Source organism: Cyanistes caeruleus, chromosome 2 (genome assembly GCF_971803275.1).
Source record: "Cyanistes caeruleus chromosome 2, bCyaCae1.hap1.1, whole genome shotgun sequence".
NCBI lineage: Eukaryota > Metazoa > Chordata > Aves > Passeriformes > Paridae > Cyanistes > Cyanistes caeruleus.
The window spans coordinates 66,040,683-66,055,088 of NC_141702.1; the positions used below are offsets into that span (position 1 = coordinate 66,040,683).

The window sequence follows — 14,406 nt, forward strand, 5'->3', positions numbered from 1 at the left end:
AACCAGGAAAGCTGGTTCAATTTTTTTACCTGGAATTTTTTTCTCCCTTGATGGCAAACCAGAATTCTGCAGTGTTAGAGCACTTGTTTGTATCAGGGTGGCTTAAAATCACTTGCATTTTGATTAAAAATTTTTCTACTCAAGTAATATAATTGTGAGGAAGCTAGACAGGCATTTAAGATTAAATTACTAGAAGTCAGTTGACTGAATTTCTGAAAAACATGTCCTTTGTTTTTAAAGCAAGTATTCCTTCCCTTTTAGGAGGTATTCCTTCTTTTCCAGTATCTGTAAAGTGTCAGCTGGAGTACTGTGTTCACTTTTGAACAATATGCATTAGAGATGGACTGGCTGGGGAGCTCAGAGGATGTTAGCAAGAACACAGAATACTCTGTGACTTGTATTTCTTTTGAATAGGGAAGGAGGTAATAAATTTTAAGTAATAAATAGCAACAAAAAAAGTTAAATACTTAAGTAATACCTTCTAATGTAGTGTCATGCAAATGCTAAACAAACTGTTGGGTAGGTGAAAGTTTTAAAGAGCAGCTTACGAACAAATTCATCAGGAGCAACATAAATGCAGATTACTGGGGTTTCTTTGTATAGAGGATTAAGTGATTTTAAGTCCTTTTTGAAATTATTTCTATGATCACCATGTATAAAATCTTAGTCAGGGCATGTAGGAATAGGACAAGGGGTAATGACTTTAAAGTGAAAGCGGGTAGATTTAGATTGGATATTGAAAGAAATTCTTCACTGTGAGGGTGGTGAGATGCTGTAACTGCTTTCCCAGAGAAGTAGTGGGTGCCTCATTCCTGGAAGTGTTCTAGAACAGGTTGGATGGCGCTTTGCTCAACTATCTAAGGAAAGATGTCCCTGCCTGCAGCAGGTGAGTTGGACTAAGTGATCTTTAATGACCCCTTCAGGCCTGGACAATTCTGTGATTCTGAACTGTTATACAGAAAACAGAAAGCTTTGTTAACTGAGGCTAATTCTCTGCCCCAAAGGAGTAGCAGTGTTCCTTTATGCAGTATAAAAGTCTTTAAATGGAGAGAAATGCAGTTAACAGCCACTAGTTTAATGAGGATTGTCCATGTGTAAGAGATACAGTAGTGTGTCCAAACTGAATTTTCTATTTCTCCCTTCCTCTTTTTTAGTGACTCTTCTCTTGTAGTATCTTCTTAAGTGTTGGTGTAAAATTAGTGTTTGTATTCTGAAACCACACTTAACCATGGGCTTCTAGCTAATGCTTTAAAACAGGTATCTGAGGAGCTCATTCTGATTGTGTGCAAATCTGTTGTAGGCTGGCTTAGAGTTTTAGATGTGTGGATATCTTTGGTTAAGCCAAGTGAAAGTTTTAAACCATAGTTTTTCTGTAAATGTAGTCATGTCAGTAGCAAAACCCATCAGAGGGAGTTGAGTGGGGTTAGAAAGGAGTCTTGGTCACTGATGTATTCTTGGTGGCTGATTTAGTTACTAATCCTGTCTTGCCAAGGTGTAAATAATGAGAGCACCACAGTTACTATGAGTGGTGTAGGCATAGCTTGAGGCAATGGCTTATTCTTCTAGCAATTTTAAAGTATCTATTATAATAACATATATAAGTAGCCAGAACACTTAAGATTCTCAGATCTGTACCTTGTCATAACCACTTAGGTCATGCTGGATGACTGTTAACTGTTTTCAAATATTCTGTTTTCCTTTTCCTAGTTTATAAAATACAACTCTATAAAATAACATGTAATTTCATTATCATGTAAATATTTTGATTTGAACTGCAAAAAATTCACTGTTGAATATTTCTAAATAGGCGCCTTTATAACACTCAGTTCATCACACCTAATAATTGTAATATGCGATATGAATCTGAAGTAAATGGGCTTTTCCTAGGTTGGTTTTATGCTCTATATTAACAACTAAGTTTATTGAGGAGAGTGTTCATGATGTAAATTAGTTAAGCACAGTCCGTTCTTTCAGACCTTTCTGGAAATGTGTCAGGTGGTTTTGCAGGTCTTTAGTGGTTTTAATCCCACCCTATAGTCCATGTCCACTTCCTGCACTTGCTTAGTGTGTTCTTTCTAAAGGAAAAGTGCTTCTCTATCTCCACTTGACCTCCCTTCTCCAGCCAAAACCTGTTCTTTCTCATGGTGTGTTAATACCAATAGTCCTTGGATTTACCAGCAATTCTTGTCTGTTAGTAATAACAGTCCTTGGCTGGCTCCACAGCCATCCAGTTTTCTGTGTTTGGGACATACACATTAGCCTCTTATCTTATGGGAATCGAGAGCTCAAAGGGATCTCACTGTGGACTGCTGTTTATAGGGTTGTTAGACAATGGGCTTTAATACACAATAGCCCCTTATAATACAGAGCTCAAAAGAGTTTCACTTTGGACCACTATTTATAGGGTAGCAAGAGTGGGCTTTAGTTGTAGTAATTTTCCATTCTGGCCAATATGAGTTGGTAACTTTCTTTGGCTGTTCAACAACAAAAATATTATTCCACTTGGGTTGTTATTCAGACAAGAAATATAAATTTCCAAGGCTGTTTTTTAAAAGCAGATGTTCATTAGACACCTGTTAGTTCCTGGGAACAGACAGTGTTTCTGATAAGCTCAAGGGGAATTTAGTCCAAGTGCAGCTCATCACGGCCACGGCATAATGAGCATTTCTCAGGTCAGAGAAGTCGGTGTCCTGGGTGACACAGGCATGCAGCACCACAACCCATACCATGACTAAAGTCAGCTCCTCTCAGCCTCCACATTCTCAAGTCACAAGCATGAAATTGATATAAACCTAATTAATAACGATTTTAAACTACTTTATGTCATGAGATTAAGATCTGTTCATAAGGATAACTAACTTCTCAAACAGGATTTATTTAAAGTATTTTGTGTACTGCAACACAGTCTTATAAGTGTCTTCTCTAATGACTACTTCATGAGTTTGTGAAGGGAGATTAAGTATCTTGGAGCTCATTATATGACTGAAACAATGATTGTAGTGGCATCAATATTTGCTCTAGGATTTTTGAGGTGAAGGTTTAAAATTATTTAACTGATTTGGTTTACCTGTAAGAGTGCTGAAATTGCAGAAAAGCAGTATTTGTGTCCTGTTTAACAGGAATTGAACTTTAGTCTGTCACAGGCAAATTTTTATTCAGTTTTTGTTTCTAAATAACAATTTCATTTGAAAGGTTTAGATTTGAACTAAAAAGTTGTCTGAAGCATAGAAAGATAATTAGCATTTAGCTACTCAGATGAAAGGATCTTCTTAGTCTTGAAGCCTATTCATTAACTGTGTTTAAAAAAAAAATAATTAAAGCAAGTGATAAGGCTATGGCTTCATTAAGAGTTTTAAATCTGTAAATTATTTCAGAATGCAATCTCTAGTATATGACAGGAAAGTGATGTGAATTCTTGCTTTCCTACTCATGACTTTTAAGAACAGGGAGTGGTGAGAAAGAGCTGATTCTTTTAAATATAGTTCTGTGCCATTACAGGCTATGTTCTGATACATGGAAAATGTCTTTGGATAACTTGCATAATCTTAGATTTGAGCAAAACATTTCTTTAAAAGCAATGGCCAAGAGTCATGAAAGATGCTACTTACAGTTGAATCATTAAATTAGTTAAGAATCTGTAGATAAAAAATCGACCATTAATGGATTCATAGCTCTTGACCTCCTTTTGTAACAGTGATAGTAATTTGAAGCAAGTCTTTTGAAGTGGGAATTAGTGAGGTTTTAGATGTATAAGAAATAAGTTAGTTGAAATTACTGACAGATGTCAAAAACTCAGTGCAAAACAAGCTAGCTCAAGTTTTCTAGCCTTTTGTTTGCTGCATTTGTGGAGGTTTTGCAGCTGCTCTATGTTCCAAACAAGAGTTAGGAGATAGTAAACCAATGTCATGCTTGGCCACTGTTTCTTGATTGTGGGAAGCAGTGTGTAGGGACCAGGACAAAAATGCATAATGGTAGGGAGCAATTGCTTGTGTGACTTGTCATGCAGGTTAAAAGGTCTAAATGCTATCTCTTTTCAGGATGCATAATTCAGTGTGTGAACTTAGTATTTCAGGTTTCATAGTTCTCTAAGATGTCTTCAGTGGATCATTATGTAGTTCCTTTGTCATCTACATATTGATGTATAAGTACCTTAAACACCAGATTGTTGTGTGTTAACAAGTAATGCAAGATTCAAGTCAAGTTTGCTTTAACTCAGTTATAAATGTTACACTAGGCTAACTCTGAAATAAGTGTAGTTAAAACATCATATTGGAGTAAATACTGAAAGCATGTTGTGAGATAGATACATACGTACGTACGTACCTAATTTGATTTTAGTTTCCTGCTATGCAGAAACTGTTAAACTTGATGCTGATCTGAGGTGTGAAAAGTCAAACATGCATCACTAACCAGCCAGGGACTTTCACAGATCCTCTTTTGAGAGGGTGGAGTGACAGACTAACTTGATTTTAAAAAGTGGCATGGGATGACAAATTTGAGGCCCCTTTGCCAGCCAAAGCAAACCAACTTTGTATACAAGTATGAAAAATTTGTTTCATTATCCAAGACTTACATCCTTCCTGAGATGACATGCCCTGTTCTAATGCCAAAAGAAAGTTTGTCTTTATGGTAAGTTACAAAGCAAGAATGGCATAAAAATAGAACCGAGTGTTTCGTGCGAGTGCTCCGCATATCGATCCCTGAATGCCTTGATAGCAGTTTAATTTTTAATATGTCAGCTTCTGTGCAATGGGATTTAAATAGTTTTCCTCAACATGAAACTGCATAATTCAGTGTTACAAAATTATGCTTCAAATGTCTTTGGCTTTCTATCCTGCTGTAAACATCAGCTTTGGCATTGTGTTTGGAACACTGTCTGCAGAGAGTGGAAAATCCCACTTGTATTTACTTATTAATAATAAGATTTTAAAATTCTATTGGCACATATGTTACCTTATTAGATACTGCAACTGTGTACTCGGCCTGTGCCATAGCAGACTTGAGAGTTTTCTTTCACCTTGAGTTTATAAACTGACCAATTCTGCCACTTTGTGGATAGCAGAAGGACATACAGGTTGTCTTGCCTGTGGGAGCAGGTGATGATAGACATTGTTTATAGGGTCTTGGTTCATTTTTCAAACATAACTATGTTTTTGGTTTGGGGTTTGTTTTCTTCACACTTTTTAAAGTGACTTCAGAGTGAGAGGAAGTAATTACTGGGTCTGCATGCCTTCATGGTGTCATGTAAAACCTCTTACCTTGTGAGCTTAAAATTTTAACTCAGTGATGATTCACTAGGGCATGTAATTAGAAGGAGTTTGATCTTGTTTCAAGAAACTAGCAGAAGAAAATGAACGTATTGACTGGATTTGTTATGTATGTGAATGTTTCTTTCAAAGGATCAAATTGCTTTGAAAAGTGTTTCCTTGAGGCCATGCATACATGAAAGTTACACATGTCACTGTGGCTGATGGAAGTGGAGTTGCATCACCTGCCTTCTGCTGCCTTTAGCATTCAGGCAGAGCCAAAATGCCGAGTCCTGTCACTCAGAAATTTCAAATTTCAGAGAAACAGTTTCTAAATTGCCTCAGTTGCCCTTGTAGCTATACTTTTCACACTGACTTTCACAGTGATATGAGGCATATAATGGCCAACTGCCAAGTTCTTGAGAAGAATTTGACCTCTAGTCTTTAAGTTCTGTCTAAATGACAGCCTTCTCCATCAGTGATAGGAATAATTTTTCTGTCTTGTGTGGTAGGGCTACATCTCTGATTTGGCCATTTTTTTCTGCAGTTTGAGTCTGACACTCCCCACATGCCTTTTGAGGCAACTGATTTGAAAACTAAGAGCATTTTTCAGTATTGAAAGACAAAACAAAACACTCAAAAAATCTGAAACTTTCTTACAGCCAATGAAATACTCTGCACTATATATTTGTGAGCTCTTGGCATGTCTGACATGCCAATGGCCTGGTTACTTTTTGTGTTGTCCCAAGATACTTGAGTATCTTGCTCTGACACCTGCTTACTCCATCTTGACACCACTGGTGTCTGCCACAACTCAGATACTGTGCACAGGTGCTTCTCAGCTGCCTGAAGAGGCAGCCTTTCAAGTCAGTGTATTTGGGGAAGCACCATTTGGAGTGCTGTTGAAGAGTATAAATGGAATTGAAGTACCTGGTTCAATTCTTATGATATACTTCATTTACCCACATGTTCTTTTGGTGGGACATTTTTGGGATGCATTGAAGAGGATTTCTTCCTCTGCCTTCTTGTCTTTGAGGCCTTTTTTTTGTACAGGTAAATATTCTAAGCTTATTGAAGTTATCAGAAGTGGAAAAAAACACTTTTGCAGCAGGTGGTATCATAGCTACTGCTTGCTTCCATCAGTATGTCATTTTGACACTGGCTTTTGACTTTTTAAGCCCATGGAGGACTTTGACAATAGTCCGTGGATGTGGAGTCTACACTAATATCAGAATTAAACTTTTCAGCTTCTGAATTTTGTGTGTTGCTATCTTATATATGCAAATTTGAGGATACAGATGTGCAGAATACAGCTTGATAGCTTAATCTTTTGCTTTATTTTGCCTATACGATAATGATTTGAGCAGCTGTGTGCTTACAGTCACTGCAGACCTATAATGATAGCCTGAGGCACCAGAAATATTTTAGTGACTTAACAATAAAACCTGTTATCAGTGTTTGTCGTACTTCAAAGTATTTGTCACTGTGCTTTGTTAAAGCAGTGAAAAATTCTGAAGGATATATAATGCTTCATAATGCAGTAGACTAGGAAAAGGTAAAGATTTAGAAGTATTTCTGCCGTCATAATAATACAGTCAAGTTAACAGCCTGCCACTTTTCCTTAATGTTTCCTCTTAAAAACTAAGTCTTTGAACAATTTATTAATTTAAAAGTTGTGTTCTTTAATGTTTCTGTAATTAAATTCCTGTAGGGAATATTATCACTTGCTGCATTAATTGTTTTGATATATGTTGTGAAACAGCAGCAATTAAGATTTTTTTTTAATAGCTTTGACAGATTATCAGAAGATAAACGATCTGCAGTTAAGAAATGGAATCCTTTCAGCAGGTTTTAAAAAACTTATTGAAGAATCTCCTGTCATTTCTAAGACTCTCCCATAAGCAATATCCTAAATAATTTTAATTAGTGTAAAACAGTAAATATTTTATCTTTGGGGTTTTTTTTTCCTGTGGGTGTGTCACTTGCTTTTCTTTATATAATTTTGTTTTCTTGAGCTATTGATTCAACTCTTATGAATTCATTTTGCAAGAAAGAAAAATTTCAAGTTTGTAGGTTTTTTTTTGAGGGATGGGGAGGGAGCAGCTTTGCAAGTATGTGTGTGGAAGAGAAAGATTTTGTGCTCACAGTAAATTACAGCTATAGGAGAATTTAAAACTACCCTGGCTGCTTTGGGCTTGTATAACAGTGCCTCATTTTAGTGATATTGTTAGTTTATACAAAAATCTTGCTGTAGATTTCACATTGAAAAAATAAATCTCCTTAAAGCTTTTTTTTTTTTTTTTTTTTTTTTTTTTTTCCCTATAAAGGGATCTTTCTCTTTGTGAAGATATGGGAAAGTGAAATATTTGAAATGACATGCTGTACCCAGTACTGGTTTATGCTAAAACTTTGGTCTGTTTCATAAAATGTACTACACTTACTGAGAGAGCTGAAATTGCCTTGGAGACAACATGAAGAATCTGTTGTGCCTTGAAAAAACCGCCTGCAAAAGCCTGTTTTCTGTGACTGCTGGCTCAGACAATTCCAGGCTCTCTCTTTAGACATACAAAACTGAACAATTTTAAATCATAGATGCTTCTATTTTAATGGTTTTTGGGCAGAATGGCTTGCTACAGGAGAAAAGTATGGTAGTCTGCTTTTACATTGTTTTCAGGCAGTTGGGGTTTGTGTGCAAGAAAGACCAGTACAAAATTCTTTCATGTGTAGACTTTTTGATGTTTTCTCAACATTTGATTATATTTTTCACTTTTATGCATATATCCATTTGTGGATAGAGAGAGGGGGAAAACTGCTCGAGTTGTAGAAATGGCTAGAGGATTATATGGCCAATTCTGCTTCTGCTGATCTCAAAATACATTATGGATGAAGTATATTCTAATCTTCTGGCAAAGAGATAGGTTTCTGGAAGAAATATATACATTTTTCAGAATGTATTTTTCATTCAGAAAAATAAAAATGCTGTCTGTGGCCAAGCATCATATAGGCAAATATTGTATCACTAGCAAGAAGATTCTAACCTTTTGTTTCAATCCTCTAAAAGGAGTTTGAATCCCTTCAATCATCAATACAGTTTTCAGCATAGCAAACAAGGCTGCTGGCCATTCAGATGGTACTAGCTTCACTGATTCTTAGTTTTTAGAGGGCTGTATCACTTCCAGAGTTGTTTAAAATATACATAGTTTAAGTCTTAATCAGTGAGAAACTCAGTGCATGAACTTTGATGTTGGAAATATTATTCTGTAAATTTTTTAAATAAATGCAGTAATCGGAAATGAGACATTCAGTCAAAATATAATTAAGTTTCTGAAAGTTGGAAAAGTTGGAAAGTTTCTATTAAGGTAATATAATAGTAAATATGTATTTTTATTTGTAAATGGAGTAACATTTACTACGTTCAAGGGAAGTGTTGGTTCTTACAGTAGGACCAGCATGCCATTCCTTTTGGGTTTAACTAGTTTTTCTGTGAAATAAAAGATCTAGGACTATTTTTTACTTTCTAGAAAAATCTCACAAGGCTGATTGTAGAAGAATGATAAAATATTTTGAAGAATAAGGTTAAGAACTCTGTTATGTGCCTATTCTTTACAATTTTGAAATCTTTTCAAAGACCTCCTGCCTTTGAGAGCTTGTAAATATTCTGTAAACCTATTTATTCTGTTTGTTTACTAATGGCATGGAATCACTTTATTGTTTGCTAACTCTTGACAAAATTAATCTCAGCTGCACAATGGAGACAATAAATTGAATATGCCTGCATATTCAAGAAGAGTATCAAGAATGTTGAGGAGCCTCTTAAAATGTTACCCTTGGGCTATAGCAGTCAAAGCTGAAGGCCCAACTTTTATTTTTGCCCACTTTAAATGGTGTACAATAGATTGGTTTTCATAACTAAAATTGGACAATTGTAATTAACAATATTAACTTGCTAATCAAGACAAGCCTACAACCCTGCTACTGATTATTTTTTCTGGCTGCTAGGCCATGATTTTGGATCCAACTGATCTGGTTGCCAGCTGCTTCTGGCATGTGGAGTGCTGGCACAGAAAGCTGCTGTGGTGTTGCAGAGTGCTGAAGGTTTATGTTTATGCTCTATCTTTATATAGAGTAACTGCCTGCCTGGGAAGAATGTGTACCAATGCATGTAATTTAGCTTCCATTAAAATACTTTTTTTTAAAGGCTGTTGGGGAAACACAGGTTCTCTGCCTTTGGTGGTTGCAGATTAGTGTGCTTAGTTAAATGCGTTACAACCTCTGCAAGTTGAGTTGGAAGGGCATTTTAAGTCATGTATGTAGTATTTTTTTCTGTCAAACATCAATGAAAAAATTAGTGCAGCCTTTTGGCATAAATATTCAAGGACAAGAAATTGAGTTGGAAAGCAGATAGATTAGGTATTTGCTTCTGCAAAGTCCGTTTCCTAATTAGGAAGAACTAAGCGAAGAAAACCCAAAAATGGTAGACTTCTGAATCCAGGTAGTATCGCTATAGAAGTTTTAACTTTTGAAACCTGCAGTGCAAATTAACATCTCTTCAGCCATAGAAATTTCTCTCTTTGCTGCTGTTAGCGTTTCCTCTCAGCTGAAGTTGATGTGCGTATGCAGCATCTGATGCAAAGGTTCTAAAGCTGTTCTTTGCATAAATACTTAACAGGCTTGTGAAGTGATGCATGGATTTGGCAATAAGCAATCCAACTGGGAGAAAACAAGAACAAAAAACATCGTAAGGCTGAGGATTAAAGCTGACAGAACAAATTCTTGTTGAATAATTGTTTTACCTTATCACGAAAGCATTTCTGAACACCCAAGTTTGATAGCTAAGTAATTCAGCAATATCTTCCAATGTCAGACCCTGTCAGATTAAAATGGTTTAGAGTTTCCAGAAAATTTCCAGACTCCAGCATTCTGTCAGTTTGTAAAGACATTATTTCCTTACCTTGAAGAAATAGTCAACAGTAATCAGGACCTCAGGGGGCAGAAATAATCAGGTTTTCAAATGCTACTATTTGTGCTGGAGCTACAGTCAAAGAGGAGTCCTCTGCTGGATTATACAGTTGTTAGCTGTTGAGTCTTGTGCAGGTACTCCCTTCTAGCGGAAGGAAAAACTAAAAGGCAGAAAATTAAAACATGATTGAAGTAAAGTTACAGTCTGAAATTTAAACTACTCTTAAAATTACTTTTATAATTGTTTAGGATTATTCTAAGGTTTGCTTTTCAGGCATTAATTTGGATTATATGTAAACTTAGTTTTCTTGAGTTATATATTTGGCTGTCTTCTTACTTGAAATCTTATCTGCATATGAAAACTTCTTTGTTCTTTAAAACTTGAAAGTAGATGGATTCCAAAGGGAGATTTACAGGCTATAGGAGTATTGTATTTTAAGTTTGATGTGACAGCAATCACATACATTCAATATGATAGTTTTTACAGATGACTGTGATTTCTTTTTTTTTTTTAAATTATTTATAAGTTTTAGAATACCTTGCTTTCTATTTTTTTTGTTCATCCTAATGTTCTGCTTTGTCTCTTCATCTCTTACTTTGGTCATGTACTGGCTTTTCTACTTTACCTCAAACTTGTCTCATATATTCCTGTTTGCCTGTTGCCTTATTTCTACCTTTTGGTAGTATAGACCTTGCAGTGTAGGATACCAAAAAGACATTTCTTTAATTACTTTTTGATGGCTTTCTCTTTCAGGATAACATTTTGTCACCTGCCTTTCCAAAGCAAATGGCTGTATGTGGGCACCGAAAGAGGAAACATTCACATTGTCAATGTGGAATCATTTACTCTCTCAGGCTATGTCATCATGTGGAATAAAGCCATTGAACTGTGAGTTTGCCCAAGTTTTGTCTGTGTAGGGGAGGGAACAGCAGTGTCTCAGATGTTAACATCAGTTGCAGGAATATCATTGTTATCTAGAGAGGCCTCCATATTCATCTTACTGCACTACATACACTATCAAACTACATAGTCACGTAGATATTTTTATCTTAAAGAATGTGAAGTGCTAATGTTTGTATGTTTCTGCCTTTTAGCATTATTTTATCATAGTTTCTGGGATAGATGTGGAAATAGACAAAACAGAGAGTATAGAAATAGATGTAGAAATCACTATGTGTGGGGATAAAAGAGAAACAAAAATAATATAGGTTAAAATATGCTGTGGCTGGTACTTGGATAGACATGTCACTTCTACAGTTGGGGATTAAAGACCAAAGTGTAAAGACAATGCATTTTTCAAGAGGGCTGATGTACTCTCAGTCGGAAGTGACTTTCTGAAATTCAAATAAATTTAAAATTTAAATTTTGGCAAATTTAAATAAGTCTGTTTCAAGAGCAAAATACGTTTTATAGCTATTGTCACTGCATCTCCTTTTTTTAATGTTAGGATTGTATGTACAAATACAGTGGTTTGTGGGGGAAAGATGTAGTTGTTGCTGCACTTCCTGTGCTGGTGTTTTGTTCCCAGTATGTCTTCTTTCAAAAATAGATGAAGTCCATCACTTGCCAAAGGGTATTGAGGCAAACACAGCTCTTTATTAGCCCATCTTCTTCAATGCAAGAAGTCCAAATAAAGTGTTAATTCTGTGTTACTGTAACAATTGCCATTTTTGCCATTGTTTATGAATAATGGCAAAACCTGTATTCCAGTATAAAGGTAAACATTTTATCCTATGGTAATCCTATAGTTTATTGATAGGCAGTAAATTAATTTTTCCTTAAGACTAAGTGTCTACAAACAGACATGGTATTTATGGGCTTGAAAATAAAATTAAAGTAACTCCATTTTGGAATGCCACAACTTGCTTATTACATGAGTCTGTATCTGCAGAATCTGTATTATTTCCAGTCATTGTGAGATACATTTAGGGTAGGGGACAATTTTTTTTTAATGGAAACATTTCTTTTTCAGGTCATCCAAATCTCACCCAGGACCTGTTGTCCACATTAGTGACAATCCAATGGATGAAGGAAAGGTAGGCTATTTTAAAAACTCTTCAGTATGTTATTTTCAAGCAAGACTTGTTTAAAATATAAGTCTTAAAGTTTAAAATACAGCTGCTATTTAAGGAATGTTTGAGTATATGAGGACAACAAAGGTTTTAGGCCCTGAAATAATACAAAGCAAGGTACAGACATGACTGTAGGACACATTACTGGAATAAATCATCATATAATCGGAAACATGTGAAAATGCAGATGAACATGATTAGCTGCAAGACTTTTGGAAATAAAAGCAAAGAATTTTACTTATGGTGATAAAAATTAAGATATTACCAAAAAAAAAATACAACACCAATCATAACTAGAGTGCTGAAAGTGTGATGGAAATTACTTCCACTTTTTCATGCTCTTGGGTGTTATTTTACAACTCTAAACTGCTTATTTATATAGCATATTTATATAGAATACCATGTATTTTGTCTTTAGATTGACTAATCTGAGACGAGGTTTTATGGAATTTGACCTCTAACTCATATTCCCATATTAGGCCACTTATTATAATCACTAGGTGCTCTTTGCTAATGAAACTGGCCTACAGAAAAATGAGATATTCCAGGAAAGGAAACCAAAATATGTGAGAAGTATCTGTGTATTAGACTTGTATTTTCATTCTTATGAGACAATATTGACATAATCATCTGACATAATCATCTTGGCAAGAAGTTTTGCATAAACTACATGGTCCTGAAGCCCTTGCAAGACAGGAGTCCTTCTCCTGTGACATACCATTTTTCTTACTAGTGTTCTACATATGCAGAAGAAATACATTTTTTTCTACTTTGTGTTTTTCATGTCAGTAGTAGATTAAATTGGAGAGAGGGAATGATCCTATTGTTTTAGCAGTGGTTTGAAAGTTTTAGCTAGTTATCAGCTTGTCTCCTAAACACCTGAGGTTTCAGTCCAGCAGAGAATTTAGTGAGTAGAAGTTTTTTTCAGTAGTATGAGGCTCACTTCAGTAAGTGCATAACTAATGGGTTTCTCTGTAGAATTAGGTTGACTCATATTCCAGGCTTATAGTCTCTAGCATATGAATGCAATGAAGCTGTTGTAATTTTAGGAAATACAAGTGGTTAATTTATTTTGATGTATTCCACCCCACATCTAATTATTGTCAATTAAAGTTTAAAAGTTACTGGTTTTATTCATCAGTGTATCAATCAGTGTTTTGAAATCTGACCTTGTGCTTTTCTTATTTCTCATAAGAAAAGCAGTACTAAAAAAACACTGTGTAGTTGTAAAAATCCCCCATGTACGCACTTTTAAAATTTGTTCATGCTTTTAGCTTTCTAATCAGTGGTTTTTCTAATGCTTTAAGTTAAAATAGAGAAATTATAATATATAGCATATGATAGACAAGATAATTAATAATATACATAATGTTCAAGGGAAAAATTGCATAGTCACTTTTACTAGATCAAACATGTCTAATATATATGGTGTTTTAGTACTGTATAAGCACTGAAAGAGATGAAATATTTTATTTCTAAGCTTGTAGGAGATCTGTTATTTTTGTACTGGAGACAACAGTACACCCTGAAAATCTTAACATGCTGAAAAGACTGTCCAGGCAAAACCTGTAGGTATGGCACTGGATTGTTACTACTGCCTTATGTTGGCCATGGGTTTTTGGTTTGTTTTTTTTTCCATTAAGAGAAGTAGCACTTAAGATAGGAGAGCAAAACACTTAGATAGTCATCAATGTGTTAGACCAGCTATTATGAGCAATTTGAGCCTTCACTCCCTGCAGTAAGGGTTTTGACTTGCTTCTTGCAAAAAGATTATTTGGGAAATCATCTACTTTGGTTTATCTAGTTTTCCTCCTATGAACAAATAATGTTTCTGGTGTTCCTTCAGCCAGTTATATCAATTGTGATTAACATCTGGAGAAAGCTCATAGTACATAGTTTCTTTATAGACAATGAAATCTTACTGAGAACTTCAGGGGGAATATTATATTCTTCCAGCAAATTTTAGCTGAATGAATTCCAGTGAGGAAAATCCTCAATCTACTTCTTTCTAACACTCCTTATTTTCTCTCTGGGTGAAATACACACAGCAAGGTTTAATATAGATCTTTCAGCAACTCAAAGCAATTTCCAAGGAATCTTTAGAAGGATGCTTTCATTTTTTTTCTAA

General features: G+C 35.2%; 1 protein-coding gene across 24 annotated transcripts in view; it reads left to right on the forward strand.

The window, feature by feature from the left end:
• STXBP5 (syntaxin binding protein 5) overlaps positions 1-14,406 on the forward strand; it is a 105,167-nt gene that overhangs the window by 28,792 nt on the left and 61,969 nt on the right. For all 24 annotated transcript variants that reach the window (XM_086877585.1, XM_086877590.1, XM_086877586.1 and 21 more), the window contains 2 exons: positions 10,960-11,094; positions 12,179-12,242. In XM_086877585.1, coding sequence (XP_086733711.1) covers positions 10,960-11,094; positions 12,179-12,242 — 199 coding nt within the window. The remainder of the gene's footprint in view (positions 1-10,959; positions 11,095-12,178; positions 12,243-14,406) is intronic.